At 58.6% G+C, this 20,165-nt stretch overlaps 1 protein-coding gene across 1 annotated transcript; it reads left to right on the top strand.

Moving 5' to 3' along the window:
• Positions 1-7,109: 7,109 nt before the first annotated feature.
• Positions 7,110-18,231, top strand: SHF (Src homology 2 domain containing F). Its single transcript, XM_019471273.1, has 7 exons — positions 7,110-7,232; positions 8,313-8,408; positions 8,558-8,695; positions 10,347-10,484; positions 13,719-13,890; positions 14,261-14,380; positions 17,888-18,231. The coding sequence occupies exons 1-7, from the start codon at positions 7,181-7,183 to the stop codon at positions 18,072-18,074; spliced, it is 903 nt and encodes a 300-aa protein (XP_019326818.1). The 5' UTR covers positions 7,110-7,180; the 3' UTR covers positions 18,075-18,231.
• The last annotated feature ends 1,934 nt before the right edge of the window (positions 18,232-20,165 follow it).

The following is a 20,165-nucleotide window of genomic DNA, read 5'->3' as shown; positions in this document are numbered from 1 at the left end:
GCGCGCGGGAGGGCCGTGCGCGCCCCAGGTCTGTCTCCGGTGGCCTCTGATGCTGGGGCTGGTGGCCCCGGGCCTCCTTCCACCCCGCACTCGGCAGCGTGGATCTCCCTCTGCCCGCTTGCCAGGGCCTGCCGGTGCCAGCGGTGACAGACGGGCCCCCCTTGAGCTGCCGTGCTGCTTTGTCAGGGAGCCTCAGCGCCTCTTTGTCTGCCGCCTCCCAGCCGGCTTCTCGGGGGGTGAGAGCAGAGCCTGACACTGCCGGTGCCGGAAAGAATGCGAGAACTGTCCCCGACGAGAGGCAGGAGCCGGGGAGAAGCTCCCTGTGGGGAGATGGGCTCTGAGCGGCACAAGGACCCAGTAGAGGAATAAACGCGCCGGGGCTGTGGCCGTCGGTGCCGGGCTTCTTGGCAGAGAGGCTGATGCGGGGACTGCACAAATAAAGGCAGGAGGGTTAATTAGTGCCCGCCAGCGCTGCCGCCTGCAAGACGGGGCTTGTCGAGCGAACTCGACGGGATTGCAGATCTGGCTGGTGGAGGGAATGGTGGATACAATGATCCCATCCGTGGTCCTGGCATTGCCAGGCGGTACGGCGAAACGAGTGCCAGGCAAAACCTGCTCAGGAGTATTTTAAGCAGACAGTAAAACTTGTCGCTGGTGGATCTTGGAAAGTTCTTCATACTGACTAATTGCTTTTGGGAGGTTTCTGGAGGGGCCTGGCAGAAACCCCCTTTTGAGCCGGGATCCTGTAAACTGGCCACTGCGGGCAGCAGAGGAGGAGGAGGGCGCTGGTAGCGGGGACCGGAGGTGCCATTGCGGTGATGCGGTTTGCTGAGGCAGGCTGGATGGTTTTTCTTCAGGAACGTGTGGTGTGGGATCAGAGGGACCAGGTGTGGGTGGTGGTCGTAGCAAGGACTTGGGCTGTGATGTGCAAAGGGCTGAGCAGGAGCTGCGGGAAGCGGGGACTGCTGACAGGTACAGCCAGGGCTGTGCGGGCATCCGAGGGCTGGGGAGAAGCCGGGAAGTTTAGGGAAGGGAGCCAAAAGCTGGAATACATTTGGGGAAACCCGGCTAACAGCACGAGGCCGAAGAAGACCCTTCATCTTATCCAAGATAGACAGTGATTAGATTATCTCCTGATCTCCTGTGTGCCTCTGTGGGGAGGAGGTGGTTTCTAATTCTTCGGGGCTCCAGTATGTGATGGACACAGGCAGAGCTCCGGAGGCTGGGTGAAGCCAGAGATAAGGTAGGAACATCGGATAGTTCATGCAACTGTCCATTAAAACAGTTTCCCTGGAGGAGCCGGGGAGTGTCCACCACATGGAGTGTCTCTGTTGGGCTTGAGCACCCTTTGCGGCTCCAGTCTGCTGGCCTTGATGTTGGGCTGGGTGGTGGGAGGGTTTCGCGGTTGCTGCAAGGTCGTGGTGGTCCTTTCTGGAGGTGGTCCAGGAGGATGGAGGCACCTGCTGGGAGGTTGCTGATGCTTGTGGCTCTTGTTCTTGGCAACAATGTCAAGATGTCCTGGAGCAGGGAAGGCACGGCGAGGCTGGGCTGGAGCCTCTGCTGAGCTCTTCAAGCCGAGATGATGGTTGTGACAGGGAGCTCAGTGCTCCCATGCTTAGGGAGAGGTGGTGGGCACTGTTCCTTACCTGCTGTGGGGACTGGGACTCCAGAAAGCCCATGGGTGTGGGCCTTGAGTTGTGGTGATGGTGAAGATGAAGGGAGAAGTACAATTCTAGGTACAGGCAAGGCTGCTGGAGCAGAGAGTTTTTTCTGCTAATGATTGACAGTGAAAAACACTCTAATAAAATGTGTCGCCCTTCCAAACAGGGAGGACAAGGAAGGACAGAAGTGGAAGGAGCAGCCACTGGTTCCTGGTTGTGTGGTTTGGCCGAGGCCGTGTGGTTTGCGGTACGGGCGCTGCATTGAGGTTGGGGGACGGACCATGTTCCCTGGGAGCCCTGTGCCCGCTGTAGCTGTCCTGCCCGTTCTAGAGAATTGAAGACGGGCAGGAACGTCTTGGCAATGGCATCCCTCCCGCGGTGCTTTGCCGTCGTAGCATGAGTCGTCACATCTTTCTGCCTCGCACGGGATCTGCAACACCTTGTGAGGGCACGCTTAGAGTGAGCTCTGCAGTGGCTCCTGCTCTATTACAAATGCTTGCTGGACGTGGTGGGGACCAGCACAGGTCCTTCTCCATCTGCTCTGGGCAGTCCTTTCCGTACAGCAGTGGGCAACGGACTGGCCCTGTATGGCTTGCCTGAGCGAGGTGGATACCCTGGAGATGTCTTCTCTGCCGCGTTTGGATTACGTGTGAGGAGCAATGCCACCAGGATGCAGTGGGGAGAGATTCGGTGAGGGACCTCCCTGCGTGGGGGATGCCTGCACCCAGGGCACGGCGTGCTGGGAGACGAGGTTGGGGATCTGCCCGGGGAGGGCTTTGTCTCGTGCCCGCCGGGACCGTTTGCTGGCGTTTTTGCTGGGAGCGCAGGGTCAGTGCCGTGGGGTGTGGGAACGGCTGGCCAGGAAGCTCTTGGGCGTGTGTCTTTCCTGCGAGAGCCTCCCCGAACTGAGTCATCCTGCGTGATGCCGCGCTGTCCGCCCCGCACTCCCTCCTCCCATGCCACGGGTGCAGCTGTGGGGTCACCGCCTGGCCCAGCTGTTCCCCTCGGGCAGGGGACCGGACCCTTCTTGGAAGGCCAGCGCTCGGTTTGCTTTTGGGTTTGGCTTCGGTGTCCACCGAAAGCCAAGCTGCAAGATGGGTAAAACTGAGGAAATTTTGCACCTGACAGAGAGAATGAACTGAGTTTGGTTGTAACTCAGAGTGGCTCTGGCGTGAAACCCAGCAATCTCCTGGGGGGACCCCAAACACGCTTTATCTCCAGTGCAAGAAACTTGTATAAAGTGAAGGATCTCCCCAGGTGTCCTCTGGGAACCTCTCTATAGAGTGGAGCGTCTTGATGTGGCAAAAGGTGGTGGCAGGTGGGACGTTTGTAGGCAAGATGGGGTGAAGAGCCCCCACTCTGCCCTGGGATCTCAGTGTCTGAACTGTGAACTCTCTCGAAGAGCCGCCGTCTGTCGCCTTCCCTGGTGGGCAGCGTAAAAACTGCTTCACTGTGAGAACCCAGTGATGATCTGGCCCTTTGCCTTAATTTTCTTTTGGTTTTCTTTTTTTCTTACAGTTGGCATAAATAATAGAGTGAGAGCAGCCTCGGTACTGCAGCAGGGATCTGGGTGCGCATTGCCACGGCAGATAAATGCGTGAAAAACACTCGTGCACAAAGAGGATGCATGTCCAAGTGCCGGTGGTGCCTGGCTGCTCTCTGAAAGACTGCTCTGCACCAAGAGCTGTCCCGGGTCAGTGGCTTTGCGTGTCAGGCGTGTGCTTTGCACCCAAATTAATTCAAATCTAGCAAAGCTCGTGCTGTGTATGAGCAGGCGATGCCTCGGCACCCGGGCATCTGAGCAGTGCGCTGGGATCGGCCAGGCGGTGAGCAGCTCCCTCTGCGACACGGGAGGTGAGCGAAACATGGAAATGCCTGGCCTTTGACCGGGCCGGGGTGGGTCTGGGGCACCCCTGGCAGCTGCCCTGCCCGCAGCTGCAGCCCCCTCCTGCGCTGGGGGGGTGGCTGTGTGCGCTGAGGCTGCCGCAGAGATCCCCGTGCGGCTCGTGAAGTCCAGTGCTCAGATTAGGAAATGTCAGAGATGCAGTTTCCCGGGCAACCTTAATTCGGCCCCACGTGCAAGGGCATTAGGATGCAATTGGTAGTTGCATGATCCCCGCTGTTTGCCCTCTAAGAGCCCTGCCCCGTTCCCGGCACCGGCTGGAGCCTCCAGCTTCTCCAGCTCTGGGGCTCGGGGTACCGTTCTTGCTTGCTTGATTGTGCATACCGAGATTGCAGTGCTCCTGGAGACAGTTAGGAGTTGCCTTCCCAGCTTTTCCATGGCTCTCCACTGTAATATCTGACCATTTAAAAAACTAATGGGTTTACATTCCCAGCACCCTATGGTGGGGGGGCTCGGCTCTTATGAAGAGGCATCCTTGAGATAGTGGAGGATTGAAGCCAGTGTGGCAAAAACCCCACCAAACCTAGGGAGCTTGGAGACTCAAGCCCCTGATCTGAGCCGTTTGCTCTGGGTCTGAGCTAAGCCCAGCGGATCCTGTCTAATTGCTGCTCAGCATTTCTGCACCCCGCTGCAAGCAAAATACCCAGTTTTAGGGCTCTCAGCAGAGACGTGTTGGGATTCCCCACCATACTCTGCTTTCTAGACCTGGAGCTGGAGGCACCTGAGTGGGGACACCCTGCAGGCTTGCTGGGGTTCATGTGTCCCTCCCTCCCCGGGAAGACAGACCCAGGCGCAGAGGAAATACAGAGGGGGCTTTCCTCTGGTTGGGAAGCACGACCGCCATGTGCGGAGGAGTCTCTCAGCTGCCGAGCTGTTGTGCTGGTGCCCTGTCTTGTCTGAAGCTGCTCTCTGTTTACGGGGTGGGAGAGGGAGAGTCCAGGACCGGTGCCAGTAGCGAGCCGGGTCTACATCTGTCTAGCAAAGTGCATCTAGGAAATAGGGTTCATGGCAGGTTTGAATGCGGGCACGTTGAGCTCAAGGCGGGAGGAACGAGCAGGCAATCCCTTTCTGAGCCCAGGGTCAGCAAACCGCGTTTCACAGCCCTGCAGCACACGTGGAGCTGTGAGAGCTCTTTGCAAAAGGTGAGCATTGGGCATGGCGCTGCCCGTCCGCCCGTCTCGCAGGCACTTGTGTGTCAAGCCTGTGCATTTGTGCGTGTCGGGACACCTGCCTGCATGCTTGTGCCTCCCTTGGCACTAGCACGTGTGCCAATGAGCTGCTGCCGGCGCGGGGCTGTGCTCTGCAGATGTCATTGTGGAGGAGCGAAAGCCTCTTCGCAGCTTTCCGAAGCAGCCCACGGGATTTCCTGGCTCTTTGGAGCAGCGGGTGCTGATCTGCCCTCAGGATCTCGCAGGCAGCAGGTGGGAAGCACCCGCCTGGTGCAGGTTGAACCCCTCTTTTCCTTGGAGAAGAAAAGGGTGTTTAGAAAACAGAGGAGCTTCCCGCAGTGAATTTGCAGTCGCTGTCGCTCATCTCCCCGCCCCACGAGCACTAGGTCGGGTCCCAGTGACCAAACAGCTGCAAAAGTCACTGGCGACTTAGATTTCCATAAGGGGTTTCACCCCAGCGGTGGCAAGCAAAGGGCTGGAGCCCCCTGGGCTCAATGTTGCCTCTTGGTGTCCCTGGTGCCCGGCGGGAGCTGAGCAATGCCACATCTCCCTAGGATGATGGAGGCGAGAGCAGATTTCTGTCTCCCACTGCAAAGCCAGGGGCTGGCTGTTCCTGCAGCCCCATCCCGGCTCGCTGGCGCCGGGCCCTGCCTGCAGAGCCAGCAGGAGGTTTTGCTTTTTCCCCTCTCCTCCGGCAGAGGCCGGTACCCCGAGCAGCCATCTGTCCTGCTGCTGCCTTGCCGAGGGGTGAGAGAGTCTGCTTGCTCCCATGTTTGAACCCCCTTTGTGCTCTCCTGGGGTGGCTGTGAGCCCTGTGGTTGGCAGGGTTTGCTCCGGGGATGATGCTCTGCTGCTCGCTCGCGCCCCGGTACGGAGGGGCCGGGCTTGGAGAGCTGCCCCAGCTCCCCGTTGCATCGGCCGCCTGGGAAGCCTGGAGCCAGGACGTTTGTGGAGGAGGTGGTGAGCCGGGGCACGGGGAGCCGCGTTCCTCCCGCAGCTCAGAGGGATGCGAAGGCTTGGGGCTGCGCGGAGGTGTTTACAGCTCCAGTTCCTGTTCCCTTTTCCTGCTGGGTTTTGCTGCTCAAGGCTATTGTCGGGCCGTTTTGCACAGGAAGGAGGAAGAAGTGTTTTGTTTTAAGCTGATTATGGGAGCCGGAGAGGAATGCGTGAACGGTCCTGGTCTCTAAGGCTGGCCAGGAGCAGGGACAGCGTGGCGGTGAGGACAGAGCCTGGCGCCGGGTGGGATTAGGCAGCCGCCGCACTGTGCTCAGGCCGTTTGGTCCTTGCTGTAGGAGCTCTGCATACCTTGTGTTGTGGTGGCAAAATCCATCTCGCCAGATGGTCCAGCCTGGGGTTTGCATCCTGGTGGGCGAGCAGACCCTGGCAAAGGTGCTTGGGTGCACTCGGACCCTGCTGGAAATATTGCCAGGCCCCGTTTTGGAACCAGGCTTTCGGGCTGGAGGTGGGATATACAGCTCCAGGCTTGCCCAGGGCTGCAGCATTGTGTGATGGGGTGCTCCGGCTGGGAAGCTGCTGAGGTGCCGGAGCAGGCATGTGGCTCCGGGGAGGGGTCCGGAGGGGATCAAGCTCTGGGACATGCCCTGTATCCTACTGCAGGATCATCTCCTTTTCGCTAGTGAGGGCAAACCTTGGGCTTTTTGTGCCGTCCCCGTGACATGGCACTTGAGAAGCTCCTGGTCCTGCTTCCCGGTGACTCCTGATTGCATGGAGGAGCCCTGTCTTGTGTTACTTGGGACGTGTGTGGGGATGCTATGGGGGCCTGGGAGGGAGGGGAGAGGAAGATGTAGGCTGTTTGTAGCTGTTTGTAGCCCTTTTGTTAAGAATGTCTTCAGATGAGCCTGCAGGAGCCCTGGAAAATAACCAGCGAGTTCCCAGTTATGCCAGCGCCAGCTGACACCCCTGTAGGATCTGCGCCCCTTTTCCGCCTCAGGCGAGGAAATGTGGCTGCATGCAGGGAGAGCATCTGCGTGCCATGGAAGGGGGATGGCACTGCCGGCAGCCCCACACCACGGTGGGGGCCTTGCCGGGGTGCCTGCGCGGGCGCTGGCAGCGCCAAGCCGATGGTAAGGGAGGAGGCTGGGCCGCCTTCTGCTCTGCTTGGCTCTGTCCCAGCTTTCGGGACAAAGGCTGGAGCATTTCCATGGCCAAGCGCCGGTGCCTGGAAAGCCGCCGGCTGCCAGCACCTGCTCTGCGAGGCTGCCATGATGCAGGCTCGGGGTCCCGGCTGCCGCTCTGGCTGCTGCTAGCAGAGCTTGTGGTGAGGTTTCAAGGCGCTTCAACTGGTCCCTGACCCACCGCAAAAAGGCAGTGAGTACCCTAACCCTTCTCCTACCCTTCTCCTCTTCCAGCTGGCTGTCCTGGAGGACTATGCAGATCCCTTTGATGCGGCGCAGGTGGCTGGTAGCCAGGCAGGGCTGGAGAAGGTGATGGAGAACGATGGATACATGGAGCCGTATGAAGCCCAGAAGATGATGGCTGGTAAGGTGGAAGGCTCCGTGCAAAGGCCACTCTTTGTGCCTCAGGTCCCTGCTGTGTGAATTTGGTGGCCACTGTACTCTGTTCCTTGCAGCCTGTGACAGTACCGGGTCCTCCAGACAAGGCAAACCTGGGCGATTGCTGCGGTGGTGCACAGCCACGTCACAGGCAAATTTTCACAGCTTTACCCGTGTGCGATGGGCTTGCTGTAGTCAGAGCACTCGCAAAGGCTACCTGGAGCAATAAGGGCACCTTGATATTTCTGCCTGCGGTGCTGTCCCCCAGGACCACAGTGCCTGCCTGCCAGGCTGAGCCAGGAGAGACCTGACATTCGATGCGTCTGGCATAAAGCTAAGACATATGTGGGAGCTATTTAATTCGGTTAGGACTGGGCCAGAGCGTGCCGTTGTCTGCTGCAGCAGCGGGGTCCCCAGTGGGCTTGTTTATGGCTGGAAAGCAGGCGAGGTGAGAGCGTGCGCTCCCGAAAGCATCGCTCTTACCGCTGCAGTGCACGCAGGGTTGTCGTGCCAGCTTGCGTGCTCCAGGCTCTGGCTCTGCTTTGCAGTCCCGTGGTTTTCCTGGAGCGAGTGGTTTCTGGAAAGCTCATGTGGCTTTTTGGACTAGACCATTGCATTTCTTGGAAAAATCGGCAAGCGGCGAAGAGGCTGCTTGTGTCTGTGGGAGAGACTTTTGTTTTGCTAGAGGGAAGGGCGTTTTATTAAACTAGCCATGCTGGGTGTCCAGGGAAGAAACCCGGCCTCGCTGCTCGCAGGGAATTGGGCTCTGGGATGCCCCGTCGCCATGGACCCTGCTTTGCAGGGCTGCCCGAGAGTGGGGATGTTGTACCGTGGGGAGAGAAGGCATCTTGGTGCTGTGGACTGCTCAGGACCCAGCTGCCCAGCAGTTCCCCTGCTTCTGGCAGGTGCTTGCTGGAGGTTCAGGGGGTGTCCTCCATCACTGATTCTCCCTACCCCATGTCACCCTTGGGCAAGATTGAGCTCTTTCATCTAGCAGGGCTTCGGGGACCATGGCCAGGCTGTGTTGGGCAAAAAGCTCATGGTCTTTTCCCTCTTCTCTGGCTAGAGATCCGCCAGAAGGGCTTACGGGAGGCTCCCGCCCGGCCACTGCACCTCTACGACACTCCCTACGAGCCCGTGCTTGGAGGGCTGGACATGGATGGTGACCGCCTGGCTTGCCCCAGGCCCAGGGAGTCCCGGCTGCCTGAGGATGACGAGCGGCCACCAGAGGAGTAGACCAGCCCTGCTTACGGGAGGCTCCCGCCCGGCCACTGCACCTCTACGACACTCCCTACGAGCCTGTGCTTGGAGGGCTGGACATGGATGGTGACCGCCTGGCTTGCCCCAGGCCCAGGGAGTCCCGGCTGCCTGAGGATGACGAGCGGCCGCCAGAGGAGTACGACCAGCCCTGGGAGTGGAAGAAGGAGCGGATCTCCAAAGCCTTTGCAGGTGAGTGATGGGAGCAGCCATAAAGGATGGATAGCAGCCATAAAGCAACCGATGCTGCATTGCGTTTTGCAGGGGGGAAGCTGGCTCCTTGGAGTTCCTTCATCTTTTGGGGGTCAGTAGTGTTGGCCTCCGCATTTCCGTGGCTCGGGGAGCACTCGTGCACTTGCAGAGGCTGTTTCTCTTCAGCAGGGAGCCAGGCTGGGTGGAGTGGTGGATGGAGCTGCCTTCGCAGCCTGTTCAGTGCCCGTCTCTCATTGCCTTTTCCCCCCTCTACTGATCACAGCCTCTGGTGCAAGTTGACCCCCCAACCCCAAATTGCAGTGGAGAGGCTCGACCCTGGGCTCAAGCAGATCCCTCTTTCCTCGGGGCAGGAGGAGAGCTGGGCGCTCCCCCAAAAGCCTCTGGCCAGGTGATCGTCCAGCCCCCTGACCTATTTATCTGTGCTGCGGGATCGATTGTGTTTGTGTTTGTTAATGAGGAAATCCATGCTGTGCATTAGCACCGGCTCCTCCGCCGGTGCTGGCTAATTGCCACATTCTTATCTAGGATGCATTTTAATTGCAGCAGTGTGTGTCTGCGCTGCAACCGGCATGCACAGGGTGCTCAAGCCGGTGGTTGTTGGTGCTGCGCGGGTATGCTGGCAGAGAGAGATGTGGAGATTTGGGCTCGGGAGTGATTCACCTTTTTGGTTTGGGCTCTGCAAGCTGGAGATGTGTGTGCTGGGCTCGACGCCACGGCATCTGCTCATGCCTGGGGTTGTGTTCGTACTGCTGGGACTTGGCCGGGTGTGGGGCCAGTGCCCGTGGCACACTGTGCTGAGGATCCAGCTTGTCGGGCTCCGTCATGAAATGCAGTGCGCTGCTGGGCTGGGTTTGTGCTGAGGTGTCTGTGCTCTGGATCTGGGCAGATGAGCTGCCTTGCTCCATGTCCCTGGGTGGAGGTGGCATGTTCACAGGTCTGGCTCACACGTGGATGCACATGGGTGCTTCCCAGGGCGCTTCAGGCTTGCTCCAAGTCCCGAGGGAGTCAAGTTGCCATGCCCTGGGCCTCGTTAGGACCTACTGCCTGTTTTCTTTCGGAGCCAGAGCAGGTCTTGCTGTGGCTCGCAGGGCATTTCTCCTCTGCTGCGATGCCAGGATCTCTTTGCTGGTCCTTTCCCCCTTTGGGGGGCCTGCGAGAACCCTGCTGATGGGCACCTGGTACCGGCACGAGGCAGCAACCTGCTGGCGCTGGCAGGGGAACATGGACCCCGTGGGGTGGCCAGGAAGCACCCGGGGCAAGACGGGTGCACGGGCAGGACAGATGGCAATGGGACGCTCGGCCAAGGTCACCCAGACAGACGTGCACGTGGGACAGGGGTGATCACAGGCTCCCCCCGACCCCAGAGAGGGTCAGCTGGGAAAGCTGATGGAGGAGCAGGGTGTCTCCATTAGGAATGTGCCCCATGTCAGGCCTGTTCCTGCTCAGTGCTGGGGAGGGGACAAGATGGTCAAGCTGGCGTAGGGCTCCCAGGAATTCAGTCCTCAGGTCTTTCCCCCCACAACTGCTCTCCTTCTCTGTGGGCCTGGTGTTGCTGATGGTTTTTTCTAAGCCCTTTCTTTCTCTCTTTCTCTTTCTCTCTCTTTCCCATCCCCACCCCCCCGCCATCCAGTTGAAATCAAGGTCATTAAAGACCTGCCATGGCCACCGCCAGTGGGACAGCTCGACAGCGGTGAAAGCCCCCCGGACGGTGAGTCCAGTGCCTCCGTCCCTCCGCAGCACAGCCAGCCCAGCTACGAAGACGCCAACGGTGGGTCTCGCGTGACAGCGGGGTGTCTGGGGGGCCTGCAGCCAGTGCTTGCTGCGACCCTGCCTTGCTGCCCCGCCGGCGCCGGGATGCTGCGACACCTCGGAGCTTGCCCGGACCTGGCAGGGCTCTGCCCGCTGCCTGCGGGCGCTGCCAGACATCCACCCTCCTCCTCCGCCTTCCCTCAGCTCCTCCTGGCTCATTCACTTGTCCTGAGCTGGACACCAGATGTTTGTCCTTGCCTCTTCTGCATCTTCTCCAGCTCCACGATGCCTCCTTGCATGCAGCAGTCGAGCTGCACCAGGGGGTTATTCAGTGGCAGAGTTATTACCTTCTCTTTTGTTCTCTCCTCTTTGCCTCCAAATTCCCAACATTTGATGGCTGCTTTTATGGTCTTCTCGACAAGTGCTCTGAGCATTTAGCTGATGTTTTCTTGTGACTCTTAATACCCAGGTCCCTTACGGGTGTGGTAGCAGCTAATTCAAATCCCGCCGCTGAGGTTGAGGTTGGTTTTTTCCCCATGCGCCTCGCTTTGTCATTTAGCACTGCTCCGTTTCCTCCGCTATTTAATCACCTTGCTGCTCAGTGGCAGGAGGTCCCTCTGGATTCTTCGCTCTCGTTTTTGCTATCCTGAACAGCTAAATCTCCCAGGCACAGTTTGTCATCTCAGGTTTGCCTTGTTGTGAAGCCCTTTTTGTGTGTGCTGAGTGGCAGAGCCCCCGCGTAAATTCCCCTTGGACTCCGCTGGCAGTCTCGCTTATGAAAGCCAAATATTGCTGCTTCTCTTTTAACCCATTATTAATATTTTAAGGACCTTGCTCTTACACTGTGGTGGATTAGGGTTTTGCCAAGAGCACTGGGGGGGCGGGTGTCGAAAGCCACCCAGGCTTTCGGGGTTGGGCTGGCCTCGTTCACATGCTGCCGTTCTTGCGGGGAACTGGGACGGATCTGCGAGACGTGACTTTTTCTCTGCAAACTGGCGGCTGCGCCCCGGTGTGCCATGTCTGCCCGTGCGTCACTAACACTGCTCCTGGTAGACACTGCGACGTGCCAGGTGCAGATGTCTGAATTCCTTATCTGCAGTTACCCAGATCCCTGCAGAGCTTTGTAAAAAAACCTGACAGTGTGGCTTTTGCTGCCTCCCAGGTGGGTTTGAGTGCGAGGTTGCACGTGACAGCTGATTTCGCTGCCGATCATAGGGGCACCCCGGAGCGATGTGGCTGCTCTGCCGGGGCCATGTCGGGATACTGTCCCAAACCCGTAGGGATGCTAAAGGCTGAGATCAGTCCTGAAAAAGAAAGGTCTTGGCAGGAGGAAACTTCCTGATCCTCTTTCTGCAATGAATGCAGGTGTCAAAAAAAATTGATTTCTTTGCTACGCAGCCTCCTCTCTTCCCCCATCGTTTATTATCCCTGCAGTCGCTCTGACATGCATCCTGCTCCTGATGAACACATCGGTTTGTCATTTTTCCTGGTTTTAGCAACACAGAGTCTCTTTTTTTTCCTAACTTGCTTTGTTGTGTTAAGTTTATCTTGCCAGAGTTTTGTCTCATTTTCTACTTCCCCTGTCTGGGGGTGACTTGAACTTCTTGAAGGGTGTCTTCTTACTCCTAGGGGCTTGTTTTTAATATCCTGTTTAATCATGCACATGCCTCTGCCTCTCTCTGACAGGTGCAATGCATTTCTTCTGAGCCTCTAACACGTGCCCTCAGCAAACACTTCCGTGTTTTGATTGTCTGGCTTTTTAACGATCGCCCCAATTTTTTAAGGTGATGAGTTGAAATTGAAGCCTGGATGTTATGTACAAGGGTGAGCCTGGCTGGTGAAAAGCCAGACCGCTGCAGAGGCAGGGCTTGTCAAACCTTAATGCCGGGCACCTCCTCCCTGAGCTCCTTCTCGGGGGGTTTTAAGCCATGCCAAGCTGCAGAGGATTTTAGCTGGGTTTCCTTTTGGCTGCCTTCCTCTCTTCGCGGTGCTGGGGGGCCTGGAGACCTGCTCGCCTGCGTAGGGCCCAGACAAGGTTCCCCTCAAATAGCCTTAGAGGATGCCCTGCTAGAGAGAAAAACATCCCTCTGGGTATTTTTTGCCTCTGCCCTGCAGCAGCGTGGCCTTGGCATCGCCCTGCTTTGCTGCTGGGGCTGGGGGGGGGCAGATGCTGGAGAATGCCCTTGCTGCCTGCAGAGATGGGGGTGCTCCAAAAGCCTTCACCCCTGCCCGGAGCCCCAGCAGCAGGCAGGGGGCTGAGCCAGGACCAGCCTCCCCCTCCAGCATATGGGGAGCACAGTGGGGGGGAAGCTGCCCAGACGGGGAAGTCCAGCTCGTCCTGGGGCGAGGGGAGCTGCGGCGCCCGGGCTTGGCCGCCTCCGGGGCGCCTGTGCCTCCACAGCATCAGCCACCGGCAGCCTCACGTCAAGGCAGCTGTGCCCGATCGATAAGTAATTTGTGCGAGGGGGCTTGCGTTGCAGGGGAGCAATAATGAACTCTCGGGAGGAGGGAGAAACAATATTGTTAATGCTGAAATCATCCCGCACGGAAATAACAGTCGGCAGGAGGCTGGGTCCCCGGGGCACGTCTCGGTTAATCCCCTGCCGCTCACCGGGCGGCACACACCAGGCCGCCGCGCTTTGTTGGTGTGTGGGGGCCTGTGGTTGGGCTGGTGCCGGGCAGGCGGCTGCATCGGGGAGGCACTTCGCAGTTGAAATGTTCCCTTCCCACCTCGGGGAATTATTTTTTTCACCCCAGGAGGTTTACTTGTGCTGGCAGAAATGCGTCCATCATTTCCAAACTGACTGCTCCCTTTAGCTCCGTTTCCCCCCTCCTCTTTTTTTTTAATTTTATTTAGTTATTTTTTTTTCAAGATTGGAGAGCCTCTCCTTACAGCTTCTCATTTAACTCTATGCTGCAACTGCTGAATCTCTGGTTGCATTAGCAAAACCTCTCTGTGTTTCTGAAACCTCCCTGGAAAATAGTTCTGGGGGCTTGGGTGCTGCGAGGACCCCGGTCCTGGTGTGGTGGGGACCCGACCTTGCCCATCCTGGAGCACCGCAGTAAGCAGCAGTCCAAGAGCTGCCCTGCCCTTGCTTAAAGCAGAGGGACGGGGCAGCGCGAGGGGACCCAGCATGGTGTGATGTGACATGGCTCTGGCTCTTTCTGTGAGCTCCCTCCGTGGGGGGAAAGCTGGGAGCCCAGCCTGTCCGCCTGTCCCCGCTGTCGGCTGCAACGCGTGTCTGTCTTGCAGGTCCATCAGAGGGGCTGGGGTACGGCCGCACCTCGCCCTGCAGGGAGGAGAAGGCCAGGGCTGCCCTCAGGCATGGCTCCAGCAGCCTCAAGAGCACGAAGATGCTGATCGCAGAGCCTGGCCCCTTTGTCGGGGAGAGGATTGACCCTGCCCTGCCCCTGGAAAGCCAGTGGTGAGTCCTGCCTTCCCCAAATGCTGCCCGACCCCTCCACCTGCTCTGGGATCCCTGTGGCCATGCCACGAGGAGCCCTGGGGCAGATCTGCTTCTTCCCTTCTTCTCTGGCCCTGTGTTTCTGCCTGCTTCTCCCTGCTGCCCTTCTCGCAGTTGGTGTCCCCATGTGCCCTCTGCATCCCCCTAAGCTGCCCAGCGGGAGCCCTGCCCCTTGTCCCCCAACCCCGGCAGTGCCACCCACGTCCCTCTCGAACGTGGCTGCTGTCCCCGGGGAGGTGCCAGGGGTGCTGGTGTTGCTGCTGCCCCGGGGCAGTCCTGCCCCGGGCGTCCGCTCTCTGCCTGGCACAGCCGGTCCCTCTCCCGCCTGCAGCTGGTACCACGGGGCCATCAGCCGGACGGACGCGGAGACGCTGCTGAGGCTGTGCAAGGAGGCCAGCTACTTGGTGCGCAACAGCGAGACCAGCAAGAACGACTTCTCCCTCTCCTTGAAGTGAGTGAGCCCGGACGGGGCTTGGGGGGGGTGGTAGACCCACAGCGGAGGTGACCCAGTATTGTGGGTGACCCCTTGTGGGTGGGTGCCCCACGCGAACGTGTGCCCATGCTGATGGGGTAACTCTGAGACGATCACGGGGTGGTCAGAAATGAAGATGAAGTCTGCACTTCTCTGCGGTGCGGCACAGGCTTCTGGTTTGGTGTCTGGCAAAAGTATCTCTCGGGAAGGCTTGTAGATCTGGAGGCACACTGCTCTTCCCTTGGCAGTGCTAGTAATCCCTCAGACGGATAAAATGATGTGCCTCGCTGCTCACTCGAATGTGTCTGGTTACAACTTCCAGCTCTGGCTTCTTGTTACCCCGGGGTTTTTTTTGTAGCTTAGTTTCATGGGAAAATGAAGTTTGTGTGATCCCGTTGTTGATGGAAACGTGGGTAGCCATCCCTGCCTCCCCAGCCCATGTAACCGTTGAAGCCCTTGCTCAGCGTGATGTAGAGAGGGCATTACGCTGCTTTGGTTTCCCAGCAGGGAAACCTCACCCCCACAGCACAGCTTGGTTCTGCTTGGGTTTTTGGGAGGGCTGTTTGCACCCTCCCTGAGTTTTCCAGATTCCCTTAGTGCCAAAACTGCATGAAGCATTGCCGCACGTGTCCTGCCAGGGAGAAGCTGCCCATAGCTCCTCATCCAGCTCTTTCGGGACTCTTGGGGCAGCCCAATCCTGCGAAATCAAAGCTGTTACTGTCCTGAAGATGATGACGGATTAGCAAATACCTTCTTGCCCTCCTGCTGGACAAGTATATTAGCTCTGTTCCTGGCAGATGTGAAAAAAAGTATTTATTGAGCACTTCAGTCATCTCTGCCCAACAACAGGCCATGTACCCCTACGCTTTTCTCAATATACTTTAAGTTTCCCCAGTGGTCTCTGTACCTGCATTGCTCCCTGGTGGTTTCAGCCTCCCCTGTTTGTTTCCCAGTGACACAACTGTGAATTAGAATGCTCCGTCTCTCTCTATGTTTTTTTACACTTTTTTGCTGCCTTCAGCACCAAACCACGGCAGAAGTTTAGCTGAAAATATTCTTTCTTCCTTCTGCACTCGTAGCCTTCAGATCAGACAACAAGTCTTTCTGGAAAAGCTCCCTCCTTTCCTTTTTTTTTGTCAGAATTTTTACTGATGTTTTAATTTTCTCAATATTTTTTCCTTGCCCTGGCTTGCGAGCAATTTTGAAGCAACAGCTTCTGCTGTTGCAGAAGGTCCTCTCAGCCATCGCCTTGTGGGTGGCATTAGCCAGCGAGTGTGTTGGAGAGCCTGGGAGGTGGCGTTGGGGTTGTGGATGGGGCTTCCTCCCTCACCAGCACGGGTGCCCCTTTCCATCACCTCTCTGCAAGCCAGTCACCCATTTCTTTGGGTTTTGTTCCGTACTTCTTGCCGCCCATCCTTAGCCTCGTGCCAAAAATGGCCAAATCCTCTTCTCAAATGGCATGTGTGGCCAGGACGTGGCCTTGCAGCAGCGTGCCACCTCCCCAGAGGAGCCTGCAGCCCATCCAGGAGCTGCTGGGGCATTGCCTGTCCACCGGCCATGCTTGCAGAGAGCCCACAGCCTCGGGAGCATGATTTTTACTCCATTGCCTTTCTCGTAGAGCCTTTTCAAGGAAAATCCCCTGGGATGCTTTTTATATAGCTGTAAGCTGGCTGTCTGCGTCTCTTTTTTTTTTTTTTTTGAACTCTTTCTTTTTTCCTTGAGGAAGGAGGCGCAGACGAGGAGATGGTCTGAAAGAGAGCTCCGGTGCTGACCTAAAGCCCTTTTGTGCTGCTTTAAATGAAAATATGCACAAGAGAGAGCAGCAGGAGCGGCTGTACCCATATTGTTTCAGGTAGCCAGAAGGATTTAACCCTGCCGTGACAGTCCTGGCTGGTCCAGGCTAGGCAGCCCCACGTTGCCTGTCATGGGCAGAGTTGTAGTGTTGTTGCCTCAAACACTTGGGGAATGAGTCCCTCCTGGCTCGCGCCTTCAGGAGAGTGGCTGAGGCCACACTGCAAAGGTTTGGGTCCTTCCTCACGTCTTTGCTCCTTGGCAGGAGCAGCACCTGCCCCTTGTCCTCGTCCCGTCCCTGCTGCTGGCTGCGAGGCTGTCAGATTTGCAGCATGCTCCCTCGGGCATCTCTCCGGTGGTCCGGTCTCAGTCACAATCCCGAGCTTGTGACAGAGACCCGGGGAGTGATTTGGGCAAAACACAACAAGCATCACCTCTCTGTGGACCTGTATGGCAGCGGTCCGGCTCTGGACTGGCACTGATCCTGCACTGGGGTCCTGCGCATCTCTCCCCTGCCAGCGCTAGGCAAGGGCTGGGTCTGTCTGCAGACAGGGTGCAGTGCCGAGGGCAGCACCCGTGGGCAGCTCTGCATGTTAGTGGCGTGACCGTGTGTGTGTGTGTGTGCAGGATAAACCTGTACACCTTCACAGGGTGCCATGTGTGCTGCAGCCCTCACAGCTCTTCCCCGCACCCCACTGCTGGGACACAAGGTGCAGCTGGCTATCGCTTTTCCTCGGCCCCTGGCAGGGGGCTGCGGCTCTCCCCCCTGTTCCCCCCCAGGGCGGCCGGCTCCCTGCCTCTCTGCGCTAAATGGATTGCAAACCCATTCTGCTAATGCAGCCAGGCTGTCCATTACGGGCACCGTCTCCAGCCGGGGGGATGGGACCGGCCTGCGCAGTGCTGGAAGTGGCTCAGCATTGCTGATGAGGTCCTGTCTGCTTTTAAGACATCAATATTTTGCCGTAATGTGCATTCCAGACGCTGCAGACAGGCTGTGGCTCTCCTCGGAGACACAAATTAATAGCAACAGGGCCATTAGCCCGTCACTTGGAATCAGCACTCGTGGCAGGATCTGCCTGCATGGCCTCGCGTGGCTCGGTGCCCGTGCTGTGCCGGGAAATGGCTTCGCTACGCTGAGTGGGTTTTATGGAGCCTGCAGTGTTGGCGTGGGGGCGGGCAACGGGCTGCGGGCCGAAGGAGAAAATCCTGCTTTGCCACAGCGAGGCTGGGAATACACGAGCCATGCTCCTCCTGTGCGAGCCAGGCAGTTGCAAAAGGGGCTTTGCCATGGGCGAGAGGCAAAAGCCGCTGCCCCTATGTCACCCTGCAGCGAGAGCCCCCGCTGCTCCTGCCTGGGCTGTGCCCTTGCTTCCCTGCCTGCACGCACCCACCCCAGCCTCGGGCACCGTCCTTGTCCCCGGACGGACCCCTCGCACCCCACTGCGTGGCCGTGCTCCCTGGTGTGGACACAGTGCAGCGTGGCCAGCCATGTCCCTCCCTTGCGCTGTGGGCTTCGTCTGGAGTTGGCCAAGAGCAGGATGGTGCGGGCAGGGCCGTGGCTGGGGACAGGAGCCAGCAGCGTCCCCCCCTAGCTGTAGGGGCAGGCTGCCTGTCTCGGGGCCGGGGGGGGGCAGGAGCTGATGGGAGGCCGGGGCCAGCTGCACCCCGTAACCCTGCCTCGATCTCTCCTTGCAGGAGCAGCCAGGGCTTCATGCACATGAAACTGTCCCGGACCCAAGAGAACAAGTACGTGCTGGGTCAGCACAGCCCACCCTTCGACAGCGTGCCAGAGATCATTCATCACTACGCCAGCCGCAAACTGCCCATCAAGGGGGCTGAGCACATGTCCTTGCTTTACCCGGTGGCTATCCGTACTCTATAGTCCTCACCCACCACGAGCCAGGCTCGAGGCCGGGTGCACCCGAAACTGGCCCGTCCGCAGGGCCGAGCGCCACCGTGCTGAGGATGGGCTCTGGACCAGCAGCCCGCGAGCAGCTCGCTGGGCACAGCCGGCGCTGTTGGGGATTGCTGCAGCCGGACCCCTCGTCATGCTCTCTCGGGGGGTTCCCGTGCGCCAGTTTGCCTGCTGGGATGGTGCCGGGGGGGACCCCCGCGCGAGGAGCTGAGTGGGGCTCGCCGGCTGCCCACTGCCCTCGCCTGCCTCCGGGCAGAGCTCGGGACGCAAGGACTGGAGCTGGGGCCTTGGAGAGGCCTGGGGGGGGACCATGTGCGGGAAAAGGGGGAGAAATCATCTGTTAACAGGCCTGAGGTGCCTCTGTGAGGGTGCCTGGCTCTGCCCATGGGAGACAAAATGGCTGTGACCACAGGCGAGGAGGCTGGCGGGGGGCGAGCGGGGGCCTGCCTGGGGTTACCGAGGCACAGGGGGCCAGGCCAGCAGTGGCCCCCACCCGCACGGGTGCTTGGTACTCGCTGCCATCCTTTGCCAAATGTAAATAGTGACCGGTCTCGGCCGTGCGTGCAGCACCACTGCCTAATAAAGCGGTGCATGGTCGCCTCCTGCTCCATGGGGACCGCGCGCCTGCATCCCACCACCTTGAGTGGGGGATCGGTGTGGCAAAATGGTGGGGAGGGGGATTTTATTACATAAAAGCTCTAAGTGAATTGATTTTTCCTTCGCTCTTGCATACACTGAGACCCGTGTGCCCGAGCGGTCCAGCCAGCTCACTTGTCTGAGACACGGGACAAGGGACACTGGTGGTCATGTCCTCGCTATGTCTTTGGGACCTGTCACGGGCAGTGATGAGCTGATTTTGGACTTGCCTGTTATTCCCTTAGAAGGGGGTGCTCTTTGGGATCTTTTGCCTCGTTATTTTCCTTCACCCCTTGTCTCAGGCAAAATCCCTGAACTTCACAGATCTCCTGTTCTCCTCCTCTGGGTATTTAGTGGCTCCAGTCCTGTTCTTCATCTTCCTGACACCTTGTCTTTGGGCCAGCTTGCTCCTTCTCTTCATTTGGCTGAAGCTATATCTGGTGCTCTGTAGCATTTAATGCATACCTTGCCTTTTAACCTTGTTCCTGGTGTTGCTTGCTGGTGTACCCACGCACATACTTTTCCTCCATCCATGCTTCAGACTAAGCTCAGTCTCGCTGTTATGCCCCTGCAGCGCGTTCCCTTTCCCCTCCGCTCCCGGGGCAGTCCCACTGTGCTCAGCAGAGGGGATGGCAGCAGTAAATTTGCTGCTGGACCAGCAAAACCTTTTGCATCAGTGGAGCAGAGTGCGTGGGGTGCTGGTGGGATGTGTTAGCGGTGGCTTGATGAAGGCTTTGTGAAAAAGCATCATCCTCCCCACCGCCTGCTCCCAGGAAGGAGCTGGTCCTGCAGGCTTGCTGGGGATGGTGGTGGAGGTGATCGATGGGACTGCGGGGACCTTGCGTGGGTGAGTGCTGCAGCCACGGCAGGAACCCTGCTCTACCATCTGGGGCTCTGGGGTTTTCCAGACTCGAGCTGTAGCTGGGGGATCGCTGTCCCGGCTGCCTATCACGGCTTTGAGCTGCTGTGGGGACCATCGGGCACAGCCAAGCGTGGTCCCCGAGTGCATGCCGCGGTTGGGAGCCTGCAGAAACTGTGTTGTTTTGTTCCGGGATGCCTCAGCCTCTGCCGCTCCTTAAAAGGCAGCAGTTTGAGCTCATCGGGCGCCCGGTGTCTCCTTACAGCCCTGCTTGGCTGCTGGCAGCTCCCCGGCTGCCTCTCTCCATCCCAGGGAGGCATCTCATCCAGTGGGGATGGAGGTGAACTCCAGCTGGAGGGTTTTTCTCCCAGCAGTGCCACACCAGAGCCTGCAGAAAGGGCTGGAGATGCAGAAATCTGCGGAGATGCTCTTGGGATGCCCTTGCTGCATTTAAAAGGTTTCAAGGGCTCTTAGCAGCCCTGCTGTGCCCTGACGGCTCCAGCGCAGAGCTCGTCCCGGGGGACACTGCCTTCTCCGTGGCTGCAGCTGGCAAAGCAGAGGCT

Source organism: Aptenodytes forsteri, unplaced genomic scaffold (genome assembly GCF_000699145.1).
Source record: "Aptenodytes forsteri isolate BGI_AS27 unplaced genomic scaffold, ASM69914v1 Scaffold113, whole genome shotgun sequence".
Taxonomy (NCBI): domain Eukaryota; kingdom Metazoa; phylum Chordata; class Aves; order Sphenisciformes; family Spheniscidae; genus Aptenodytes; species Aptenodytes forsteri.
This window is presented reverse-complemented; position numbering and strand designations above follow the sequence as displayed.